The 26,594-nt window shown below is 40.6% G+C and overlaps 2 protein-coding genes across 6 annotated transcripts; both read right to left on the bottom strand.

The window, feature by feature from the left end:
* Window positions 1-383: 383 nt before the first annotated feature.
* LOC114871582 (E3 ubiquitin-protein ligase RNF8-like) lies at window positions 384-2,480 on the bottom strand. Its single transcript, XM_029177678.2, has 4 exons — window positions 2,116-2,480; window positions 1,174-2,026; window positions 686-1,099; window positions 384-617 (listed from the first exon to the last, which is right to left on the bottom strand). The coding sequence occupies exons 1-4, from the start codon at window positions 2,242-2,244 to the stop codon at window positions 559-561; spliced, it is 1,455 nt and encodes a 484-aa protein (XP_029033511.2). The 5' UTR covers window positions 2,245-2,480; the 3' UTR covers window positions 384-558.
* Window positions 2,481-2,700: 220 nt separating this feature from the next.
* LOC114871524 lies at window positions 2,701-26,366 on the bottom strand. Of its 5 annotated transcripts, none has more exons than XM_029177541.2 (12): window positions 26,263-26,366; window positions 25,139-25,243; window positions 17,550-17,760; window positions 17,372-17,474; window positions 16,401-17,268; window positions 15,699-16,132; window positions 15,519-15,628; window positions 11,327-11,449; window positions 9,917-10,012; window positions 6,593-6,762; window positions 6,340-6,514; window positions 2,701-5,697 (listed from the first exon to the last, which is right to left on the bottom strand). In XM_029177541.2, exons 1-12 carry the CDS (start codon window positions 26,269-26,271, stop codon window positions 4,484-4,486), a joined length of 3,618 nt encoding a protein of 1,205 aa, XP_029033374.1. In that variant the 5' UTR covers window positions 26,272-26,366; the 3' UTR covers window positions 2,701-4,483. The 5 variants fall into 5 exon arrangements, with proteins under 5 accessions (XP_029033374.1, XP_029033383.1, XP_029033364.1 ...); XM_029177550.2 differs by having other exon boundaries at window positions 2,701-5,694; window positions 17,372-17,477; XM_029177531.2 differs by having other exon boundaries at window positions 17,372-17,477.
* Between the last annotated feature and the right edge of the window lie 228 nt (window positions 26,367-26,594).

Here is a 26,594-nt window from a genome sequence, read left to right on the forward strand (position 1 = left end):
TTCCTATGATTCTGTTTTCTAGAAATCAGTCAAAACCAGCACAAGACTACACAATTATTAAAATGCTTGATCAACTTATATTCGTAAACATGTATTTTAAAAAGCCCACCATAAATCAAGTGGCTTTGAAAATCGATCCTGGCGCCATTTATACTAAACGCACGAGTACTCCCTTGTTTCGGAAAATCGATCGGTAAGTCGTTGATTAGTTTCAGCCGTTTTTGTATAGATGACGCTAGGATCGAATTTTAAAAAATAGTCGATTTTTGGCGGTTTTTAAAAAAATATGTTTCTTTTTAACATATAATACAAGTTTAACTTATAACTAACGTGTAACGCCACCAAAAACTTCATTACGAAGCCTTCATTTGGTAACGGTGATATACTGAAGCAATCTATCGTTTTATTCTACAAGATTTGTAACATATTATGAACAGTGTGTGAAAAATATGACACTACTCTATCTTTTTAAGAGATTTGTACTTAAAAGAAAATGCATTTCTTACGAAAAACAATACTATTAGAAAAATATTCTTAGCCTAGATACATTAATGTTAATTAAATTTTGATTCTTCTCACTGCAGATTTTTTTAAAATTCTGGTTTTTCGTTCCATCGCTGAAACACAAAATTATTTAAATAATATGTATATAACAATTGTAAATACTATTTTCTAAAATATTTACCTCTTCTTTCTTCTATAACTTGTTTCCTTTTTTCTTTAAATTGAGCAGGTAAATTTTCTATCATTCTATCAATAAAATTATCAAGAACTATTGACCTATTCATTGCGGACACTGGTGTTCTACACACTGGACATTCCCTTTTCTTGATCATCCATGAATTTATACAATGCTCACAAAATGTATGCATACAATGTAATGTTGTTGCTTTAACAAACAATTCTGAACATATACTGCAAGTTAACTGCTCATCCATTATATCACCAACTTTATGAAATACATCTTCTGATTCATTAGTATCTACAGTAAGCTGAGTAGAAGTTGTTAAATCTATTGTTTCTAAGATATAATTTTCTGAACGATCATTTAAGAGTTCTAAAATTATACTGTCATTTGCCTCCACAGAAGGATCTGCATCTGTAAATTAAAAATCAATATATTCTTCTGCATTCTCTTAAAAGATTTAACAGCCCATTTAGGAAAAAAACTACCATTATTTCGTGTTGTTTCTGCTTTAGCTTCTTTTTCCTTTAAGGCTTTTTCTGTTTCCTTTAGCTTTTCCTCCAAAACGGTTTTTTCATTTAGTAATTGAGCTTGTATATTCTTTTCTTCCTTAACTACACTTTCCATAGCATTTTTCCATTCAGCCTGCTGTTCTTCTCTCAACTTTTCTATTTGTTCTTTCATTTCCTTTTCTAACATTTTTTTTTCCTGTTTACTCACATTTAATGCTTCTTCCCATTTTTGTTTTTCATCATTTAATCGTTTTTCAAATTGAACCCTTTCATTTTCTAACTTTTCTAACAGTTCTGCATACACTTTACGTAAATGCTTTTCTTGAACATTGCCATATTCTATTTTACTTTCTAACACTGTAATTCGTGTTTTAAGATCTTCAGTGTCTTCTTTAGTAATAGCTTCTTGATTTAAAAGTTTTTTCAACTGCAGCTTTAAATCATCTTGTTCTTTTTGTTTTGTTTCCAATTTATCTTTAAGAACTTTCTTTTGACATTCTTGATTTTGTACAAATGTCTTTTGTTCTATAAGAACATTGTCAAGTATCTTCTCATCTAATTTAGGTCTCTTATTCTGAGGCTCAGTCTTAGTACCAAGAGTGAATATGTACTTAAATTTTTCAGATGTACTAAACTGTACAATATCTCCATCAAACAGTCTTTTACTTACACCAGAAGTAAGAAGAATGTTATTAACATATGTAGCAGAAGAACTTGTGTCTTTAATGGTCCATTCTTCATTACCTTCGCATCTTAAAACACAATGCTTTCTAGATACCATTGTATCCAAAATAATTTCATCATTCTCCCTTGCTCGACCTATCTGAAACTATTATAAATAAATTAGAAAAAATTGATTGAATCAAAATGCGAGTAAAAGTTCAAGGGAAAAGGCATGTGATAGATGTTTATTAATACCTCATTTTTATCAATACGAATGTCATGAGGAGCACAACCACTCTTATCAATCCTCACTAGAACAGGTTCACGTGGTTTTACATCAGAATCTTCTGACATAACCCTTTTTTCCGCTTTTAAACCTTCCATTATTTATAGTTGTATTTTCATAGGTAAAAAAGTTAAGGAGATTCATGGGATAATGAAACTGATTCTCTAATCGCCTCCGCTGTTTTACAGACACGAAATCTCATTAGATAGTAACTGAACACTCATTAGATAATAAATAAAAGTCGTAAATAAAATCCACTCATACAATGTCACAATTCTTGACTTCAATTGTCAACATAAGAACGGAAATATAATTTCCAAATAAACACTTGCAACGACATCTATCTTGCGTTAAACACCATATTGAACTACTGGGTTTTAAATTCAAAAATTGAACAATAAAAACACTAAATTTATCCTTCGTTTAACATTCGAATATAGAGGATTATTAGCAATTATTACTTTTGTAATTACAGAGGACACAAAATAATTATAACGAATGAATAACTTTAAAACATTTAACTAAAATACATAAATAACAGGGAATTTATAGGATTCATTTTAATTTAGATAATATTTATTTGATAGGTATATAATACATTGAATTTGCCAGCACATGTGAGAGAAAACACACTTCTCGGCGAATAATACTTGCTTTTTCTTATATTCGACATCTTCCAGTTATTCCTACACTACTGCTACCGAACATACTTTTCCTGTTATCCATGGAACGGAGTTTCTTTCTTTTTTTTTCCATTTTTCTTTTTTTTTTTCTCTTTTAATCAACTCTTTACCCAACCGACTATTTTTCAACGTATAGTAGTTGGTTAACAAGTCGCACCTGAAATAGCATAGTATCTGTAAATTTGATGTTGCGCGTAAAAGAGAATACAGATAAATATATCGATTCATCGGTATTTGGCAATAAAACGTATAACGTTAAGAATGCTGTTAGTTAGTCCTCTTTCCACGTCGAAGATACAATATTATTACGAATGCTATACGTTTCTGCGTAAGCAATGTTACCGCCAAATCAACTTTCAATGTTACACAAAAATTATAATTTTAATGTCAACCGTGTATTACATTCGAAATGATTGGCAAGTAATCTTGATTTAAATGCAACAAACCACAATTAATATCGTACTGTTCGGTAAGCTGCACATCAATGACGAATAGTTTTCTTCAGTAAGCACAGTGAATGCCTCCTCATCGACGTTTACTTCATGGGTTTTCTTTTTCTTTTTTTTTTTTCTTTTCTCGAGGATAGGATCGATTTGACGGTCGTTGTCTATTTACAATATTTGCGATAAAGACTAATTAATTTATAAACATCGTTGTCGTTTATGTACAGACGTAATATAAACGCATCATACCTTATAAAACGGACATGTGTAAAATTGTCACGAATTAAATAAACAGTGACCCGACTCGATTCGGTTTTCTGAGAGATACATGGCTCGTGGTCGCCAATAGCCCGCAACACTATGTCGAAATTGACAAAAGATTTTCAAAAAGAAATCAATTGAATATTTACGCGCATTTTTTCTATCTAAAAGGACACATCGACGATAAGATACGTGGCAATCAAACAGTATCCTGCTTTCGTTCTACCCCTTTTTCTTGTATAAAATAAATCAAAAATATTCTTAGTACCTAAGATCGCAAAAAAAGTTCACCGAAAAAATATACCTTGCAATTATAAAATATATGTATATATATATATGCGTGTATGTATACATTAAAAAATAAAAGAGAAAAACATTGATACAACAAATGGGTTAACGAACGGCGTTGTATTGTGCGATCTTTCGTGTACTTAAGTCCCGGGAACAAAGAGGATTGCCGAATCGTGACAAGAAGATGTAGAAGTCAGTTTACCAATCACAATAACATAGTCATAATTTGAAAAACACTAGCACACCATAAAAACACTGTGTCTCTAATCTAAACACTTAAATAAAGTCCTAACTTCTTTATCTTCACGCGATCCCGCTACTACGCAAAGTATGACGCAAACAGTCTCGAAAAACGTATGTATAAGTTTTGGTAGAAAGCTACGCTACTCATATATGTCTCTTCACGATCAAAACGTATGAGTTACAGGTACCGAAGTAATAGAAAAAGTGCGCGTACAATGTTTTAAAGAACAGCGAGAACGTTCATTTTTATGTTTTGTAAAAATGATATCGTTATCCTTGGAAATTGGTTGGCGTAATTACCACGTTAAGTCATGGGAATTACCGAACAAACTTTGTGTCCCGATCAAACGAACATAGCAGCCGTTCGCAAAATTGAAATCCTTATAAATGTGGTAAGCGAGAGGATCGCGAGAACGTTACTTGATCGGTTTACCCCAGGGAAATTGTATCGGCAACGGAGGAATATCGCTACTGGTGGATGATTCGTCCTCGCTGCTCGTGGCGGAAGCTTCCTCCGATATCATAGCTTCACCGCCAGCTTCCTGAGGTCTTTGACCTGCTCCGCAATCCTCGGCAGCGGCAGCGGCGGCGGCGGCAGCAGCGACAGCAACAGCGACGGCAGAATTCGTGGTTACCGCTGTTGCAGATGATGAGGACGACGAAGATGTGGAGGAAGAGGAAGAAGAAGAAGACGGGTCACTTCTAGGTCTTCGACGAGCGATCGGTGTTGAATTAAACGAAGGAGACCAAGTAGATTCCTCTACACGCGCGGAATCCGTAACGGAAATACTTTTAGACCTTGCCCTCATATCGACGGAAGGCCTTCTAGGTGTCAATCGAAGCGATCCTTGCCTCGATACCGTTGACGTTGAATCTGATCTGCCCATTTTAGGCGGTGTTGCCAATGGCGCGGCGTCCGACGATCCCTTGGAAAATTCATCATCGATTTCCAACGTCCATGAGACCGAATCGCCTTTCTCTACCATAAATTTAACAGAAGAAGATTGCGGACCGTTCTTGTCGGGTGAGAGAGAATGTTCGACGTGTTCCGGGCCTAATGAACGGCTAAGCCTAGGCGTCAAATTCGCAAGAACGGTCACCACCTCGTTTTTTTGACGCAACCTCCATTGAAGCTCCTCGTTGCGTTGCGCTAACCGTTTGTTCTGCTTCGAGATCTGATGAAACGATTCGTGTAGTACCTCGTTGTTGTGAGACATTTGCCTCTCAAGTGCCTCTTTGCACTGAAGCTGTGCCTTCAGATCCTCGCATCTCGCTTCGAGCGTGTCCACTCGCTGTTGCAAAGCCTCTTTGTCCTCGATTTCTCGCCTAATATTATCGAGATCCGATCTCAACGCAGCGTTCTCCTGGCTTCTGATCTCTAGCACCGATCTCAATGATTCCACTTCCGCCGTGAGCGCTGCCCCTTGATCGTGAACGACCGATCTTCTCTTGAATTCCGCCTCTCTTCGCAACAATTCAGCCTCTTGCTCGGACCGCAATTTTGCAATCGAGGCCCGTTGCTCTTTCGCAGCCTCGTTCAAGGAATCGCGTAGCCTGACCTCGTATCTGCGCCTCTCCTCTTGCAGGGCTGCTTCCAATGTCGCGATTTGCATCGCATAATGTGTCTCTACTGAGAAGAAAAAAAAATTTGTTCCCTTCAGCATTGTGATTGACGTCATTCGGATAGATTGAAAAATGGAAGAAAAAAACAAAGTCAGACAGACCGAGAGAACGGGATTAAGTTCGACGAACGTGCCAAACCTATAATTAACTTCGATGAACGTTACGTGGCCACTAAATTGAGCGTTTGTGAAGTTCGAGCAAGTTGTGTGTCCGCATTTGAAAATTTCACCTCTAAATTGTTCGCTGCTAAAGACGGGGTAGGTGTGCGTAGGCACACCAGCCTCCTCGCGTATTTTAATTAACAATTGCTCCACTTTATATACTTCCACTATTCGCCACATCAGGAGCATTATGCTTGTTAACCGAGTGAATATTATTATCATATGATAGGTCGTACCAGGCACAGAACGTACATAACGTAAAATATAATATTCAAGTTAAGAACAGAAAGATAAAATATAGTAGAAGAACAAACTGAATTTACAAAGGGAAAAATTGTAATTCAAATATATGTGATATGAAGATTCAATGTTAGAATTTGAAAAACTGTACTTATATACCGTAATATCGTAAGTTACGTCACTGTGAGTTTTCACCGTAACCAGCCAGGAAACGAAAAGAAACATAAATAATTCTTGGCAAGGCTTACGATCTTCACGAAGCTGGTCCAAGGCTCTCCGATGATTCTCCCTCTCTGACTCGAGTCTCTCTTCAATGCCGAGGTTTCTAGTTCTCAACTCTTCGATCTCCGTACACCTCGACATCCATTCTTTCTTCATGTTTTCGCAATCTTTTTTTAACTTTGGAGTAGAAAAAGCGTCCAACTACGCACGAAACAACAAACGTGTAACGATTGAAAATTTATAAAAATATTCAAACTTGCAGAAAAATGAGAAACGTACCTCGTAGGCCAAATACTGTACGGTGATAGAAAGGGCTTCTATTATTTGTTCCGCCCTTTTAACTTGAATCGCATCGTAATGTATGTCGGTTTGTGCGGCCTGGTCTCGCGTCTCCAAAGACGCCCTTGTCATCACATAGTTGTTACCGTGTTGTTCCTTGGTATCGCGATCTGCAACCAATGTTACCGGTCCCATCACCATTGTGATTCTTCGATCGTATAAACAAAAAATTCGACTCAGTCCTCTGTTAATGAATTTGGCTCATTTAAATTCGGATACATTTATTCCAATAAATTAGTTACACGATTCATCCTCCTTTTCTTCGCCTCCCTTGTCGTTAAGTAACTCCGTTGTTATCGAGATAAATTGGAACTTCGATCGACCTGATCATTATTATTCAAAATTCAACAATCATCGCAAAGACACGACTACGTGCATCACTCTCGGCACCATCGTGAAATTGACTACCACCTTCTAGTCATTTTATATAGCTAGATTTAGGTGTATCCGAAGAAAGTCGTACGGAAAACTCGTTCCAAGAGAGAAAACCGTTTATTCCAGTCTCTGGAAAGTCGAGCTACCTGTTTGTCAGGATCCTTCAGTTCACCGGATGCGATGAACCGACCTCCCCGCACGGACGCAGGGGGAGGTGTTTCTCACAGAGAAAACGCAATTATCATGGTGACACGAGGGAAATTCACGTACGTGGGTCATTAAATCGTAACGACGACAATTTGGTCTGACTACGTCATACGAGGTTCATCCTCCCATTATTGCCGATGTACGTGAAAGCACGCGGACGCGTCTGCGACCCCTCGCCACCCACTACCTGATCCTTCTCAGCAAAGGATCAGTGACTAAAAAGAAAAAAAAAAGACGAAGTGTGCCGGCAGTAAATCGATCGATTTTATTTCTACAGCCAAGCCAAATACGCTCAAGAGCACGGCCCAGTCAATGAAGACACCACTGGGTTAAGGTCAACTCTTGTACGACAACCGTGGCGGGTATTTGGAAACTCCAAAAAGTTGATTGACACCTCATGTATCGTTATCTCCTTCATTAGAATGTCAAAATTGCCATGTTTTATCCGAGTCCACCTACTGAATCCGGATTATTTTCGGCACGATACTACGCAATATCAAATGTTTATCGTTTCTGCTCTTGTTTATACATAGATCCTCCTCTATATTTGATCTAACATTTTTTTGATTACACTATCGATTCCTCTATTGCAAACACTATTTAACATTTACATGATCACACGTTAAGTGTTTCTTTTAATTAAGAAATTTTCTTCGATTATGTTATAATTTGTTGTTACAGTTTGATCGAATAAATTGTTAACGTATATATATGTAACACGACCAGACAATAGGTGTTGTATTCAGTTCACAGGAATTATTTAGCCGGGTCTAAACATATACGAAGATGGTCGCGGTTGGAAACAATGTTCGTTCGATAACAATAATAATCGTGTAAGATACATCAAGAGGATCTAATCGGGATCGTCATTTATAACGATTTGCTGGCCAAGTCCGCACTTCGACTGAATTAGCACGAGCCACAGGCTGCCTCGCGGAGCGATATATCCCTCCTTCGTTCTTGTCGACCACTCCTACCACCACCTTGAAATGAGGTGCAACCTCGAAGAATACGAAGACGATGGACACGCGGAAAGCGGTGTCTGGCCGGACACACGCTCCGCGCGCTTGATACACACGACTTGAATATGACCCACAATGTCTGCATACGTTTCCATAATTTCTACGAATATCTTTCTCGGTTTCGCGCGAGAAACACGTTCGAATGAAATTTCCACGAAACGAAGAAACTCATTACAAAGGCTGTTCCACGAGAAAATTAATGTATGCGAAACAGTGGCGGATTTTGTTCTTCGAGAACCGTGCCTCGAATGAATTCGTCTTCTTATTTGGAATTAGCTACCCTTAAATGGCAGAGGATAGCCGTATTTGTACGAAACGATTGTACGTGTTCACAAGTATCATTTGAAGATAATGGTCCGAATGATCGACGATCGGATAACGCTCTTCCGCTAGAAGCTTTGCAAACAATTGTTAATTCCGCTCATCGATATCTGTTTCGTCACAGTGTAACGTGAACGCACTTAATGATATATTAGAATTAATCATTGCTCTGGCATATTCGAAATATTTGCTTTAGCTTTCCAAATTATTTACACGTTTCGTTCAAAGAGTATCAACGAAGAAGACACTGTACGTGTGTTCAAGAAGAAGACATAAATCAGCAAAACAGTTTGTTGAAATTTTAAGTGACTATACTCCCCCAATTTGCTTCACTGCCAATGTATCTTGCCACGAGTCGCTTCATGAATGATTAATAAAACAATAAATTAAAATGAGAGGAAGTACAAGACCGTGACTCGTAGAAACTCATCCCGTGGTTAGTGTTTTCTAGGACGTAAACGATCATTGATAATAATCTTCACTTCAGTAATTTGTTCCACATATCAGGTCACAAGTAATGTCGTTTCTTACCTTACGATTCATCTTGAAAGTAAAAAAAAAAAAAAATATGCAAATTTTTGCAAACTGTCCCGAGAAAAAAAATTACCACTCGAAGAATTACTTTCACTTCTTATTCAAAATTCATTTTACGATGCTCGTTTACGATTAGCCCGCGGGTTTTTCGAGCGACAATCGTCCCCTCGGAGACAGAAAGAATCCAGGATTTAATCCCGAGGACCCAGTGAAAGCTATGACTTTCTTCGAAACGACAAGTAACAACACGGAGGGATACGCACGTGTGCGTCCTCGTGCATGCGGAGAAACGGTTGTACGTACTGTACGCACCGCAAAATAACCGTGGGACTTTTTTAGAAACTAGCTACCGTCGGAGTAGCGCGCGGTCAATGAATTAGAAAGCAAGATGTTTCCTATCATCTTGCTGCCGTATTATCTTTTCTGCCGGCACCGGCTGGGAGGTAAAACGCTTCTTCTTGCTACACAGCTTCGATAAACCTCTCGCTACGCAGGTATGCTACTCGAAACTGTCTAGTAGGGTCGTTCAATAATTAAAGAGGCAAACTCAGCCGTAGTCGAAAAACTACTCAAGATACTTCCAAAAGCACTAGACGGTACGGAGACAAGTGTATAATTACACCTTACACTTTCAAAACTACACGCGTTTGTGTCTCCATTCGTTAAACGACTCTGCAGAAGGATCTCGTGTTCCAACGTGTATCTGGTTAAAATTAGGTAGGATTATTAGTACGGTGAAAGGAAGATCAGTCGGTTAATTGCTTAAAGATGTGAAAAAAAAAAAAAAATGAAACTGTTAATGTACCTTTCGTCGATGTCGTTATACTATGCTGCTTCGCCGGGATAGTGGTTGTTAATCTCCTGGTTATTGTCGGCTTTCGCGTCGCTGACGGACTCTTCTCTGGAAACAGAATTCGCTGCGTTAACGAGAGCATGTTACACACTAGCCGGCAGTGCCTTAAATGATGTATTATCGAGTTTGCAAGTACCGTACGGTGTGAACCGTTCTACGTCCGCGGAAGATAAAACATGTACAAAGCGTACCGGGGAAACACATAATTCCTCGCGTGAAAATTTAACGTTACACGTATACAATATTTAAAAGAAAAAGAAAAAAAATAACAAAGAACATTTTAGAACGCTCTGTTAATTAGTGAAGTATCGAAAAGACGAAACGAAATGTAATTGAAATAATATTTACGGTAGTACGAGACGACCATGGTAACAATGGCCAAACTATACACTATCCTTATCACTGATTCTTCAAAACCAACTATTTCCTTATCGCGATCGCTGTTTGCGTTCGCATACCACATTCGTAAAAGGCAAGACGATGGTATGCCGATCACGAAACTGTGCCGTATGCAAGCAATTCACAAATCACGTACTCCGGAGAGGAATATTTCATGCGATGTGCACGACACCCGACCATCTGCCAGACTGAGTGGCACGCCGTCCTTTTGCCCGTTTAAATTTGAAGAAGGAACAACGATTTAGGGATACCGTCGGGGGTTTTAAACCGTGGAGTCGATGGCAATAAGGGATGCGTACCGTTACAATTCTGACCGTGGCCATAAATAAAGGCACTACTATAATCCACGGTTAATTAGCGTAATAACATTAAGATATTAGTTCCATAAATTTGAATGCAATTTTTCTGCAGAGTCACGTAGCATGAACGATAAAAGTTCATTTATTTTATACAAGAAACGCACGATAATGAACTATAAATTAATCTTTGAAGATTAGATTTAAATGGTATTTTCATTTGGAGATAATTGCATACAAATTTCGGTTCTCCAAATGAGAATAATATCTTAATGAACATTGTCATAGAAACATAAACTAAAATGAAATAATTAGTACCTAATAGCTAACGAAGACATATTAATCCATGCTATTTGTTACCAAAAGTAGATTTGATAATTATGATTAATCATTGATACAAATCGCCTAATGCATATATGCTTGATTATTAATGTACGAGAGCGCATACTGTTGCATAAAGGAAGGCGTTCAAAGAAAAAGCGTTCTCTTCGTCGCAATAGGCCTCCGACCGGAAGTACGCAGTGGTGCCCTCGACCTTTCGTTTCCTCCGTTCAATCAGCAGACATTTATATATATACATAAACGCATGTGTGTTCGACCACGTTGTACGTGCAATTCTGGTGTCACATAATTTTAGGGTGCACAGGAACCGGGCCCTCGAACTCACCGAGATTGATGGGCGAAATTTCTACACAGTTTTTCTTGTCGAAACTATTGACACGGCTCTGTTGACTACCACGACCGTTTGCTACCAGTCTTCTTGGTGGATTTACCGATGTTGGTGATCTCTCTGAAAAACATAATAAAATGATTAATCGATCATTTTCATCGCGGACAAATTGGAAAGAAAATAAGTATAGCTTCCATAATGTACAATATAAGATTATTAGATAGTTCATTGACCGTGGAATTTCGCTTCCCTCATAAGTCGTAGTTATTTTAATAACATTTCGCGCATCATCGGAATTCGCGCTTGACGAGACGATATATATCGTCTATAGCGGGAACGTAGCGCACGAAGAGCTAAGTTTGAACCGTGCTCGTCGATTAAACCAACGAGGAAAAGAAAACGTTTATTATGTACACCAGGCTGCACCGTAGCCCGTTGCCTACGAGAGCTTGAGCACATAACGGCCTGACACGGGTCCGTGTGCATAATACTTTGAATTAATCTTGCACGTTGAAGAAACTAGCCGGGCAAATATTCAGGACATGCATAAGCGATAATCGATAATCGTTAAGTAACACATTTCACTGTGTACGTTTTAATTAAACCGGTAATTATCAATTATATAGTACAATCTTTCTATTTCAATTACCCTGATCATTCATTAGTGTAATTAAGTTAGGAAACCTACGGTTCTTGCGCCACGCTCAGGTGTGAAAGTTGGAAGTTTGTAACTTTCAATTTTACATTTTTCAGTTTTACATTGTATCTAAATTGTATCAAAGTCGGCCAGCTTACGATATTCCTCGTAAGATAAATTCGTTTATCGCCGAAGCAATCCCGATGTAACAGAGCAAACAAGCTAAAGTGAACTAGAGGGAGATTCGCTCTAGAGCCAACCCTTTTTCGCCCATTTCCGGTCAGACCAGAGGTGGCAAAAAAAAAATTTGTTTCGCCCATTCGTTCAGATTTTGACCCACTAAACTTTTGCCATTTGGTCTGTACAAAAGTGACAATTTTTAAATACTATAGCCCCCTTCTAAAAATTTTCAATCTTAAACACGGGTTGGCTAATAATTCCCTGTGAGATTCCTCGAATAACAATGATCGATGATCAAGATAAAAGAGAAATCCCCAACGACGTGTAAGTAGGGTACCTTTGATCCTCCTCCATAACGTTTTAAGCTCGCCATAGGAGAAACCGTTCGAACCCATCTACCTTTTCGAATGCCCGTGCAAACGGCCATTTGCTCCTATTCGCGTCGATGGAACTTTCTAGCGTTAAATGAACCAAGAAGAAAAAGATAGATAGATAGCTACGGACATTCTTCTTCTATTTTTTCTGAGAGACGAGATTAAAGGATTAACGAGGAGAGGCTTATGGGATAATACATCTTTCTCCAGTATGATCGCGCGGGAAAAACGTTCTCAGGTTCAAAACAAGGATTGTCCCTTCTCTATTGTACGACTATACCTCTCTTGAAACTGCCCAGCCGCATTTTCGCCGAATCTCTGACGAAATCCGTCCGCAGAGGGGGTCTACCCTTCGATCCTTGCTGCCCCATTTTGAAAGTTTCCTTTCACCGACGATCCATCCCCAATAAAATTCCTCGAAACTTTCCGGTCACGTAACCTGCATCTTCACCTCGTCGTGTCTTCGCAGTCCACGTCCATATTTACCATCCAGGCGTACTCCGTGGTTATAGAACACATGCATGGTACAAATTCGTGACCATAATCCAGCATCTTCGTCGAATATTCTTCACCCTTGGTAATCGTACCGTCCTCCAGTTCTCACGAATCGATATACACTAGGGGAGTGCGTGGTGTTCCGTTCACCTGGGACGGTGACTTTCGTGTCCCTGTCGGGGATAATTCGAGGCGAGATTTAATCGGACGTGTGTCGTTCGATCGACAAGCACGACGACAGGTTGTCGGTCGTTCTTTCCACGACCTGAATAATCCAGAAGCGCGACGGGTGTCTTTCACCGGCACCTCGATCCTCGACCATGTCTTCGGCCATGTGGGTTTAACATCTGACTCGGATATGGGGATTGCGTAAGTGGTAGATGAAACCGGGTGCGTACCGGTGGTCGTCGGCCTTGGGAACGCACGTGGTCGCCGGGTGCACCTGTCTAAACGGGGTGGGGACACGGGTAGAGACACCGTCGTTGGAGCCGTGTCGAGTCGAAGGACGTGTACGTACGTACAGTATAAGGTGGCCAATGAAGAAAGGCAATGCCGGAAATAAACCACTAGTGCCGTTGACCCGTAAGCTACGTCGTCGAGAGATGCCTAATGTACACGAACAAGAGTTTAGACCAAGTTTGATCCCATCTACGATCACCTCTATTCTTTGATCAGGCTAAACGTGTTCGAGGGAACACAGTAGCGTATCCAAAGATTCCTTCCGTAACGGTATCTTGGGAAACTTTCATTCGAGTTATCTCGAAGAGAGGGGACGGTAAAATCCAGTCTTATAGTATTCAGTCCTTGCGGTTCAGATTCCTTTGCCGATCGAAGCGAACGTGCGATAACATATGTAAGGCGTATATTATCGCACGGGGTTGCTAAGTAGAGAAACAGCTTCTCTTCGATCGTTCCTTCGTATCGAGCAAAAAGCTAAGGCTCTGTGTGACACAATTTGAAAATCAGGTCACATCGAGTGCGCTGTCGGATGCGGTTGACACGGTACTGGGTGTTGTATCAAAGGGAATCGAAGATATTATACGAGGCGATACGAAAAAACACGGAGAAATACGAACGTCGGTGATACCCGAAAGGTTCTACGGTCACACAGTTTCGATGCACTTTGCACCGTCACCTTGCGGCATTCACTGACGACCGATGCACCGGCTGTTCGCTCTTTACTCGGCTACCGTACTTCTTTTTGTCCCGCACACGTATTCCCTTCGGATAAAATTGCTGACCCGAATGGGGGTAGAGAGTAAGAGAACGTGAGAAAGGGAGAGAAGAAGAAACCCAATCAGGGGGAAGGAAGAACGGATATGCAACACGCGTGCATAAACAGCGTCCGAGCGAGCACGAGGTCCGCCGAGGACTGCCGACTGGATGCTGCTGCTGCTGCTACGGCTACGGCTGCCCCGATCCAATGGAAACGAAACTGTCCAGTGGCGCCGGAAGAGGGGCACCGGCGCCCTCCTTCCTTTTCCTATCTAAGTTTCCCGGCTCCCTAGCTGCGGGTCGATACAAAATACTCTCCTACGCCCATATTTACGATCATCCCCACCCCATTCAACGAAAGAGAACCACCTACGTAAAAACATTCCATCCCGAAAGGTTTTGGCGACGTAAAGGAGACACATGTTTACTCGAATACCAAAATTAATCTGTCGTATTTCAAACTTCAAGGGTAAAATTTTATATCTCTGAAAACAGAGCCTATGAAATGGTGTTTGGAAATATTTCTATTTCTTTCTTTTTTTTTTTTTTATTGTACTACGCGCGAAGTTGATGAAACGCAAAATAGCTTTTTTGTTATTTGATTAAGATTTAACATTTTCAAAGACAATTTACAAGTTTTTATACTGTCGCTTTTTTTTGACTAAATTGCGACAAGCGGTTAGCACTAAAAAAGTAGCAGAAGTTATTTTGAATAATGAATAAATTGATTTTATTCAATACCGGTTAGCATTCGAGTGTTATTGGAGGTCAGTCGGTATTATCAATACCTCCCAGTGGAGTACCACATACGGGATTGCAAGAGCATGCGCTTTTTTGCAAATGCGCACTGACGTCTTTTGAAACAAAAACTTGTTCCTAGCTTCAGCCTGCATTTCGTATAACAAAATGAAAGAAAAAAAGCAATTTAAACGGTTCTTAATACCATTCGAATCTACTCTATTTCTCGGCCTTTGTGGTTTTCACTTTTTTTTAGTAAGACGCATGGTATGCGGTCAAATATAATTCGATATCGCAAAATCGGTTGGCATCGTGTTTATTCAAGCTCCACTGTTCATCGCAAGGTCTTCCATTCCTGGTTCATACTATCATCATTCCACAATCTATCTCTCTATTCGATCTCTCCCATCAACCCTTAATGGCCCACATTTTTATGGTCAATATTAAATTAGGGTATGTTACGTAGATTTCGCCAAGAATAGAAGCATTGTTAACAGCGGATTTTAATTTAATTTGCGACGATGCAAAGACAGATGTTAATGCAACTTACTTGACGCGTCTTTGCTAGGTCCGGTGCTGAGATCACTCAAAGAGCTACGAACGGAGCTCCTGGCAGTTTCTTGAGTTGGCGATTTTGTTTCTTGACGGCCACGTAATCGCCTGATAATTAGAAACTTCTTAGCAACGCTACACGAATGAAAACGTTCAACCAAAAATATCAATGTCTCACCTTTTATCCTTATTGTTATTGTTATTCGCGTCGCCAACTTTCTTTTGAGTTGATCCCGTGGACGATGGTTGGGTAAGGCTCTGTAGGACCCGCGACTTCACCTCTTTCCTCACGCATCTAGTCCTCTGTTCGTTCTTACCAGCTTCGATCTTACTCATAACAGCATCCCAACGTCCACCTTTTCTGGACGTCCTTTGCGAACGTCTCGCTTCTTTCTCCGTTTCGTCCTTCGGACCAGACTCGATCATTGCCTTGATCTTCGAGACGACGTTCCTCTTAGGCATCTTGTATTTCTTCAAAGGAACCGAATCAGTTTTGTTCTGTGTCTTCGATCTGACGTTGTCGTTGTTCCGTTCCACCTCGATCACCGTAACCTCGGGTGGGTTCATGGATCCATTAGAATCAGGCGATCCCTCCAAAGTTGTCACAGGAGCCTAAAGAGGATCAAGTACACACGAGATGTTTCAATTGATCTACGCAATCACAGTAATACGAATAGCTAATCAAACATCTCCTACTGCTATTTGCAGAAATCTAAATGAGAAGGATAACGACCAGGAGAAGATCCTTTACTATTTTGATCCTTAAAGTAAAACAAATGTCCAGATTACTTTATTACTGACATCCGTAGTCTACTTAGGATTAATAGCGGATTTACAAGTTGATCCTAATCGCTACGAATAACTAAGCTTATCAACTCGCCTCTAGGTAATCCATAATAACATCCGGTTTAATAGGCGTTGGTTGACTTCTCTGCGAGACCTCTGTATCGATGGTGTCCGGTGTACGATCCTCGTTCTCTTCCGGTGCTTCTTCAGGTGCATGAAGCTCGTCCTGTCTCTTATCGAGATCCGAGTAAATACCACTCGAATCCATCTCTTCTCCGGTAAAACTCGGACATCTTCGACCACCGGGCGCGCAGAAAAGAGTACCATCGATTACCTGAGCTTTCCTATCACCGCGTACGATTTCCTCGTACGCGTCGGCATCGCTTTCTGTAAAAAAATCCGAGTCCGTCATCGGATCTTGTCTGCAAGGTGCCGGCAGATTCGGTGCTGGTGCGACGGACGGTGGATCGGCTCCGCGACTCGCTGGCCTCGAATTTTCACCGTCACCTTGATAACCGGCCTCCAAACTGGTGATACTCGTCACCGATGTGACGAAACTGATAGGAACGGTGCCGCCTCTGACGGGTTCGGTGGGCTTAGGATCCAGCGGAAGTTCTTCGGGAGACGGCGTCCTTTCGCTCGAGGCCTCCTCCGTCGGTTCAATGTCGACCGATGGCCTAGACGCCGATGCTCGCGTTAACGCCAGTCTAGAACCTGCCGATCCCGTAAGATTTTCACAGGATGGTGTCCTGGAGCACTCTAACGCAACCGTGAAGTCGGTCATCTGGTCGGGGGTCAATATACCGAGACTTTCGTCGTGTTCGAACGAATTCTGTTTGTTTAACATCAAATAATGCGGAGTTGCGTTAGCTGCGCTATCATTGTAATTGTTCAGGGTTGTGTCCAGCAGGCAGCTCTCACCAGTATCCTCGATCATATTTAACTGAGAATTCTCGAGCAAACTGTAAACAGCAATGGTTGAAGACATATTTGGCAGAGAGTCTACTCGACTTTATCTCACCGTGTGTGAAACAATCGGACGATACAAAAGTTACATATATATACCTGAAAAAGTTACTCTTCTCCTCGGGAAAATGAACCAACTGTTGCACGTCATCTTTGTCAATATCCCACACGGGTGATATCGTGAATTTCTTATGCCCCGAATCTACTAATTAAAAATATCATTGTTAATTGTCTTCTTTAGATACATATTTCTAGTGTTAAGATTCAGAATAATTACCTTCGATGGACGGTGTAGATACGGAACGCGTTCCACACTTTGTTTTTGGAGTGTTGGACTCGTCCTCGGTATCAACAAACTGCAAACATCCTGACAGTATCAGGGAACGTCGATGTCCAGGTACAAGGGTCGGTGTACCAAGTACCCTTGACTTCGGAAAGAAAGACGGTCGAGCCGCGCGTGGTACTGGTATCCGACTCTCCCCTACGTTCTGCAATCAGATTACAGAAAATGATAGATACCCTTGCACGCGTTGACTAATCATAAACTATTTCACACATTCGTTTAGCTCCTCGAAAGACGCACATTCCAAGGAGATGGTTACAAATTCCTCCATTTATCCGTTAATTAGTTGAAACGTTCCATACCCTGAAGCTCCAACTAACTGAATATAGACATGCTTAATCGCATTGTAGCAATCGAATTAAATCAGATGGAAACAGACTTCTTGGCAATGACGTACATGTTGTAATAGTGATGGTTATAATAGTGATCCCTTAGTTTCTGGATTCATTTTTCAAAATCACTAATCTTTCAAGAGTCTCCAATGTCCATCACTACGTACAACACAACCTCCTGTACGTTTCAACGTTTATTATTCGAATTGTAAATTAAAAAAAAAAGAAGGCAAATGATTTTTCAAGGTCGACCGAAACGTTTGACCCGAAGAACGACACGAAGAGTCCGTTGCCCTTGGCCCATCTCCAAATAAAACCCTTCGTCCCCGAGGTGAATCAGAAGTGTCTCTCTGGCAGTTGGCTAATTTAATTTTAACCCTGGTCCACGTTACTTCTCGTAGCTACCTTTATCCATCGCCTCCTCTGTTCTTTACTTCTTTCCTATCGCGCAAGAACACGTGTACCAGCGTACCCTTATAACCCGTCAAACTGATTCAACCGATAGATTAATCTTATCGGTCGCATAGTTTAGTTAACGACGTGTACCTATAAACAATACGTTAAGCATAGGTCGGACTTTGTATTGTCAAGAATTTCAAGTATTTGCTCGAGGATCTCCCGATAAGAGACATCGGTAAGATTGTACTGTTTTCAATCCGTAATCGTGTCCAGAAGGAAAACGCTGCATTTCACCGTGCCGCTAATAATAGTGTTACCGATGGCCTGTTCAAAGGCAAGGAACCGGCTGCCAGAGTAATAGAGTGCGTTCACCGACGACCCTGTTGAACGACGTCGTGACTGAGAACTGGGTTACATCGCGCGCGAGTTTTACTACGAACCGCTACTCGTCAACCCGGTGAACCCTACGCGCAAATCTCTGACGAAACTTTATCTTTTCTTCTAGACTCTGTACACACGCTCGCATCAAAACCGGATACCAATATTTCGTCCGGCAAACTTTACGCGGAAATAATAAATTATTCACGAACGATGCATTATTTTGTTACGAATGCAACGATGACGTATGTGCTCATTTTTTCACCAGTCTCGAGTATATCTACAGAGTGGTACATCTACATAGAATTGAAGATTTTGAAATCTTTCAGGACATTCAATTTGATACGATTCTTAGAATAAGTCTATCATTAACAATGACTTGCAACAATCGTCTGGACCACCCTGTATAACCCGCATAGTGGTTCTAAATCGATATTCGTGACACGTTCGTTATCGATCTAGGAAAATGTCACGGTCATCGGACGAACGAGCGAAACGATATCGACAAGAGGAACAATATGTTTAAATATCGTATCGACTTTGCGACGATGCCGACAAGAAAACGTGGCAAGAATCAAAATCAACATGCACGCATGTGTGCGTCTCTGTATTTATCTAAATGTGTGCACGGATCAAGCCAATGACGGGCAAAGGCCAGACCGGCAGTATAACTTTATTCCATTAGACTTTAATTCGTGCCAATTCGAGCCGCCTACCCGGGTCGCTTGTTATCTGTTTGCCACGCCAGGCGAAGCAACTGTGTTAATTAGGAGCACATTCGTTTCGATTTTTCTAATCTAACGGTAATCACGACGAATCATTGAATCTCAGTTATACAGAAACAATAGATACTATTGAAACGAACGGAGAATCGAAGATACGGCGCGATGCTCGTACGAGCCGATTACACCAGATTGTTCTTCGATTCGAAATTCTGAAATTATATCGACGAGTAAATGTCATTCCTTTCGATCAGCGAAATCGGCATCGGGATGAAAAATACTTGAAACGCTTTCTAAAAGCTGAAAGACTTTCTAAAAGGCGGCACCGTTTAGAGTTATAAATTACAACGCATTTACGTCGTCGCTTTGGTTCGTTGTTCAGCTTCACTGGATGTCATCACTTAACTTTAAAAAAAAAAGAAAAAGAACTCGCGGTTTTGTATAATTTCACCAGTAAAATTGCATTTGGCAACGTCGATCCATCGAGCGCGACCACGTAAGTGACAAGAACACACGTGACCCGGTGTTGTGATCCCGTGTAACCACATGCATAATTTCAAAGCTACTCGTAATTTGAATGGAATAAATTATCGCACCTGCGAGGACATCGACGTGCTCTCCTCGGTTAATTACAATTTCCAAGCACGCGTAACACCCCGTTTTGATAAGATTAAGAAGGAACGGATCGACGCATATCGAACGCGGAAAAGATTCTTCTTAACGGAACAATATTTACGCACTTACGCACGCTTCGTTGCCACGATAGAAGCGTGGTAAAAGCAAAACGATGATCGAAATATGAACGTATATACATGGTCGTTACATCGACTAACAAGCAGCGCATCCTCGGTTGCGTAACCGCGATCTTCGGATCAACGAATTCGACGCGCAAAATTAATGCAACTACGAAATTGACTGGCTTTCGTTCGACGTCGCTTATTAACGAATAATATATACACGAACAAAAGCGAGAACGTGCATAGAGATCACGCGAAGTTTATACACAGCGTGTTACAATGAAAATAACGCGTTGACTGGAACACTGGATACGTACTTTAAAATATCCATTATTAAAGATAAGATCAATTAACTTTCAAATTTAAACTTTCAATTTTATACGCTACATTATTAGATTAATAATAATTATATCCGAAGTTTGTCTTTTCTTTCCTTTTACTAATTATTCGATTCGAGACACCCATCATTTCTTTTTATATTTCGCCGATCATCGGTGATTCCCGTGACGTTGAACGTGTTAATATTTTCATCGCAACACGCTATAGACGAGTTGAACTCACGATCGGTGCCGATCGATGCGTTTTCCTCTTCGCGCTTCTCTCGCGCTCCTCATATTCGATCCGATTCCAAGTCACTTTCCCTGGTCGAGCAAAAACACGCTCTCTTAGTCGGTAATAGTCACAGGACTATTAATAAAGCCAACTTTTCGCGAACTGAGTCACAACTGGACGAAGAGGATTCACCCCGTTCCAGTAATTCGTACCTACGACGCATTTGCGATCTCGATCACATCTCGAACAATGACAACGAAACCTTTCCTCTCGCTTATAAAAAAAAAAGAAAAACTCGTACTAGGAACTCGAAATTTCCCTCGGTACGGAAACGCGGGAAAGTTTGCCAACCGGGAAACTCGGAGGCAGCGAATCGATAACGAGCAACACGATCGCGACGAGTCCGCCGCGTGTACGACAATGAAACAACGTTCCGGATTCGCTCGGTGATCCCCTGGTACTACCTATGCCACCACCGAGTATCCACATACTGACACAACGATAGAACCGAAGACAGACAGACAGACGTACACGTTTACACGCGTGCGTCGTCCTCGTATTATACACCTTCACCGCGCGAGCGGTACGGACTGACAACAAACACACCGCAACAACGATTACTATTCTTCAGAAACACACGGTTTCTGCATTCACCGGTCCGTGAATCCGTATAACCAACGCGGTACCAGCATACTCGAAGACTGTACAGGGTGTTGAAAAGATACAGGGTGTCGGGATGGGTGCTGGAATCCGGACGAAGGGTTGAAAGTGTTCCATGGGGTGATCCGTGTCGTACCTAGGGATGGGAAAAAAAAAATGTTGCTCAGTGAACTGCTGATTGAATCGCAATCTTACCCTTAATACTACCCCTCTCAGAGCACCCTATGTATGCGTCGCAGTTTACTCAGGTGAGATTCAACGATGTCCTCCTGAATCGCAGCTGCGTACAAAATTCATTCTCACCTTGAAATTAACTAAAAGAGAACATATGTGACAAACATAAGCCGTACATTGTTAAACGTGTAAAGTAGCTTCTCGGTAAACGTCATCAACCGAAGAACAAGGTTGTGCCACGTTCATGTTACGAGGTTCACTCGGTTTTCTCATAGTTACACACGTCCTCAAATAGAACCGTTTTCTTTCACATAGCAAAATGAATTCTATAACGATTCGTCGGTAGAGCGAGTACGTAGAAAGTGGAAAAACATATGTATGTATATTAGAAAACAGATTGAAAGAATGTAATAGATTTTCAGTTCCTCTTACGTGCGTAACTTAGAAACTCGCGCGTTAAAGATGGTAACGCGGCGAAGAAGAGAAGAGAGACAACTTTCACCGTACGATTATCCGCATCGTAACAAACGATAAGAACGAAGTCTGATAATAGCTTGGCAAAGTGAAGTCACGTGTGGTGCGCATAATCGTCGGTTACAGAGGAGTATTGTCGTAGAAACACGAGAATACAACTTGGTACGGTATTTTCCGTGGAAAACCGATGACTCGATGCCACGGTAGAAATTTCGTGTGAAATAAACCTTTAACTATCGTACACGACACCACTTTCGCGGTTCTAGAATTTCATGGTACGAATGTGTTTCAACTCGTCGACGAACGATCCCTTTCTGTCTTGACATGTTTATCGATTTTAGGATCGAATTCGTGCTATAGCTACACGTACCGGTCCTCGTCGACCTTTATATACATCCGTTCCTACTTCCCGCCGTGTAAAAATCCCCGAGAGGACCTTGAAAGGCCTCTCCCTAGCCTCGTCGTGCCGACTGGACAAGTCGGTACATTTTCATACAATGCCGCGTGTATGCGAGAGACTTTTACACCAGCAATTGTCTTTTTCAATAGAATTCTTTCAATTCTTCTATCTGTCTCATCTGCCTTAAAATCGGTATTAAATCCTTATCCGAATAAACGGTTTCTTGGGAGCCATTTAAGTACCATTTTATCGCATTGATAAACTGCAAGCGAATTTGCTTGGTAACGTTTAACAATTTGATAAGATAATAAAGAATAACATTAATTTTCAAATAATTATCGAATGACAAGGCCATCGAGGTTCCCACAGGGCCTCCATAAGTCGATTTTGCGTCTAAGAATGCAACGAGAGTAATGTTTACTTGAATATTAATCGATATAAATGCAAATCTAAATTTTGTATAAATTTTATTTGCGCTCCCTTTTTTATGTTATATACGCGAAGGGGCGCTTTTTCGGAGCTCGCCTCGGACCCCTGAAATCTCAAGGTCGGCTCTGGGTTCCCATAATCCAAAAAAGGGTTAATCTATCGTACTAGTAAACTCGTTATAATTCTTCAACGCGAAAAAGAAATAGTAAAAGTCGATGAAAGGTGTATAAAGTATTCGAGGATGATTATTATCGGTTCAGCCACCCCGATATTATCTACAGACATTCGCTCATCTAGACAGAAATATAATACAGTTGACCGCAATTCACCGCGTATTCCTGCCAACTATTATAAATATATATATAGGTCTCCTCGAAAATGTTAGATGCAGTTGTCTAATGAAATCATTGGATTTCACGCAATTTCTGTTCGAACGCGTTTCAACGAGACCGTTCGATACGAATAATACATTTCAATTCCTAATTTGCAGTCGTTTCACGGCATGGAAAAAGTCTATTTGCACATGTACCGGTTCGTATAAACGAGCACGTCTCCGAAGGACCGTTAAACACGGTGAAAATTTTATGAAGAAAGCACCTCCGACGAATAATGGGTCAGTCAGTGATATAAAAAAAAAGAAGTCCGCTTTTACAACCAGTTCGCGTGTCGTTTCTCCTCTTTCCACGTATCTAATGTGCTCGATGATCGTTACGATCAACGCACCTGATTACGATTGATTGCAAATTGATGATTCGGGCTATGCGCGTCATTACGAATGTGGTGCTGCATCGAACGTGAAAGTGTTGTAAAGTTACACAACTCGAATACGTAAATTTGCCACATCGAATTTGCCTTTCTATCGTTTGTCGTTTAGGTTGATGGAAAAATAATTGCATTTTTCATCATTGCAAAATTCATAACACTGGTAACTTCGAACGTTACAAGTGGACGGGTTTCTTTTCTTTATACAATAATCGCAATTATTTTCGTGCAAACTTGATATTTTTGATAATTCGAGACACCTTGTTGACCGTACGAGGCACGAATGCGCGGCTCATCGATCACGAAAACTCGTGACATAGCTGATTACAAATGTGTATGCATCGCACGAACATGGCACGTAGGTATCCCTGCATTGTTCAGTGATTGATGTTTAATGAAATCGATCGGGAGAGAAGAAACGATCGGTGTTCGAACGTTAACCAATATCTTAGAATCAAGATAACGTTGAACCTTTCATTTGTAAATGGGTTAACGCTAAGAAATTTCTTGAATACACGAATCAAATGTTTCTATCTGATCGTCACGGTTTCCACACGACTGCGGGTAAATAAGTGCTTTGCGGTTTTTGCACAATCCCATTCTGGCTGTGTAGACACAAATACGGTATAACAATTACTTCTCTATCTTAATTATAAATGGATGCATCGAACAATAATTGTTTAAATATCATCCTATTCGAATATTAATGCAGACTACTGTTCATATATAGGAGCATACTTGAATCTATCGATAAGTTTCTATCTGCATACACTTAATTGAACGAAATTAAAAACCATTAGTCCCACGTGTGTATATCTTAAGTACTTGTATTTATAGACTCGATATCTTTCAAATATACTAGTTGTTTATGTGGTCAAGATTCATCGGCGAACAAGAGATCTGAGAAACAAGAAAAGCTTCAGAGAAATTTATTTCAGCCTCGTATAAGTCGGCCCGTATTTATCCTACTTCCGCGTAATTTACAATAGCCAGAACATGGCTAGCGTATAATAAAAACTATGATCATGCAAAAATTTGCTATTATCACTACAGAAAACAAGCAGCCTTTTATTCGTACTGCATCAAGGAAGTCGACTATGTGTCGTAGCCCGGCTGATCATGACGGCGCCAAACTACTTTTTCTGCCCAGACAGACCGCTACTACTTGTCCACATAGTCGATAACCGATGCGGCTCAAAATTGTAACCAAGAGAAAGGTCTTTCTAAAAAAAAAAAGTGAAAGAAAAAGGTCAGCCTCGTACAATCACCTATACCTCCGTTCAGAAGTAGAAACAAATCAGAAGTAAGAAAAGAAGATTAAGTGTTTCTTAGGAATCAGCAACAGTTGTTGACAGACGTACCCACGCTCATCGCGCGAAATGATAACGAGCCCTAGAACCAACTGTAATACCATTGAACTGAATAAAACAGATATAATTTCAATGACCTTTAACCCGTCACGATAAACCAACGACTGATCCTTTTTATTTTGACCAGAACTCACCTTGGCCATCGTGTCGTGGGTGGGTCCTAAAGATTGCTCCAATCCGATGATCTCTGGTACCGATTCCCGCTGATACTGTTGCACTTCCTTGACATAAGTCTCGTTCTGGAAAACGGCAATATATGCGGTGGTCGCATTACCAGTCGTTTTTTTTCTTTTTTCCCACGCGACGCTCCTTTTCGTTCGCACCCGTGTACAACTTTCGTAGCGACACGTCGATTGCTTGCGGATGCTTTCACGCAGCGACGCTCCCGACGCCGGCGTCGCCGAGAACAACGTTTATTGATCGGCGCCGTGCGGAGGCGTCGTTACCCGTGGAATGGAGAGAAGGGGGTGGAATTGCCGGTGACGGAGATAGTGCTCGAGGTGGCGGTGGTGCCGTCGTGGAGATGGAAATGACAACGGAGGCGCCACCGCCGAAAAATCATTCCGCAAAACTCTTCGCTGACTCCTCGGACTTTCTTTCTACCTCTTTCTCTTTGCGGAAGTAGGGTAGATATAATTCTGAGGGAACAAGGAAAATGTATACCTTTTAGTATGGATACGATTACAGTATTCCCTTGCAAACTGTCCTGATGAGATTTTTATCTACTGTCCGCAGCCCTATCCCCACCATTGCGTAAAACAGCTTGCTCTATCGTTGTCTACAATCTATAGCCGACGATTAGGATCAGCAACGCATATTTGAAAATTTAATTAAATTGCTGAGATTCAATCATGATTATGTTTCAGTGATTTTTAATTAGATGATATAGAACAATAATATCGTGAAAGTAACTTACTTACCCTTTCTCTATTTTATTCTCTCTTACTAAACATATCCAGCTAAATGAACCGAAAATTAGATAATACCAGTAAAGTCCAGCTAGAGACAATTAACAAGGGAATCCTGCTTGATGATCAGAAGAAGGAAATAGAAGATGGAGAATGAGTGGAGATGCCGTATCTTCGATATTCTTAAAATGTTTAAATTTCTTCGTATAATAAACATACCTACGGTAAAGATAATTGTCTATAATGAGATTTGAAATGTTCCTTATGTAACTTCAATGCGTCCGCAAGAATAAACATGTCGACCATTTCAGAATTTGCATTGTAGTCTCAACTGACTGATGTAAACTTACCGAATCCATTTTTCATTATTTGTGTCTTCTAAACATCTCGCACTTCACTTTATATCTCTTATCTCTTCGATACATATTTCTACACCTATCAACACTATCGTGTCAACATCAGGAAGGGAAAGTCAAGCGAAGAACGTCCGTGAATATTTTCAAACATGTTTTTCAACTAAAACAGCGAATCCCCTGAAATATATATTCGTAAATAAACCAATAACTTTCGAGCATGAAATTAACCTATAATAGGCTCTTATAAAAATCGCGCCATTTCATTCACTATTTGAATCACAATTCTACCTGTGTTAAGTGAATTTAGTTTTAATTTTAATTATCAA

The sequence above is a fragment of the Osmia bicornis genome, chromosome 3 (assembly GCF_907164935.1).
Source record: "Osmia bicornis bicornis chromosome 3, iOsmBic2.1, whole genome shotgun sequence".
In the NCBI taxonomy this organism is placed as follows: Eukaryota; Metazoa; Arthropoda; class Insecta; order Hymenoptera; family Megachilidae; genus Osmia; species Osmia bicornis.

Bases quoted from the DNA above. Each gene is read 5' to 3' on its own strand.
- LOC114871582 (XM_029177678.2), bottom strand. From the start codon at position 2,244: ATGGAAGGTTTAAAAGCGGAAAAAAGGGTTATGTCAGAAGATTCTGAT. The intron at 2,027-2,115 runs GTATTAATAAAC...TATTTATAATAG, and splicing joins TTCGTATTGATAAAAATGAG to TTTCAGATAGGTCGAGCAAG. The intron at 618-685 runs GTAAATATTTTA...TTTGTGTTTCAG, and splicing joins AGTTATAGAAGAAAGAAGAG to CGATGGAACGAAAAACCAGA.
- LOC114871524 (XM_029177531.2), bottom strand. The intron at 11,450-15,518 runs GTAAGTTGCATT...TATGTTTTTCAG, and splicing joins ACCTAGCAAAGACGCGTCAA to AGAGATCACCAACATCGGTA. The intron at 10,013-11,326 runs GTGAGTTCGAGG...TTCTGTTTCCAG, and splicing joins AATTTCGCCCATCAATCTCG to AGAAGAGTCCGTCAGCGACG.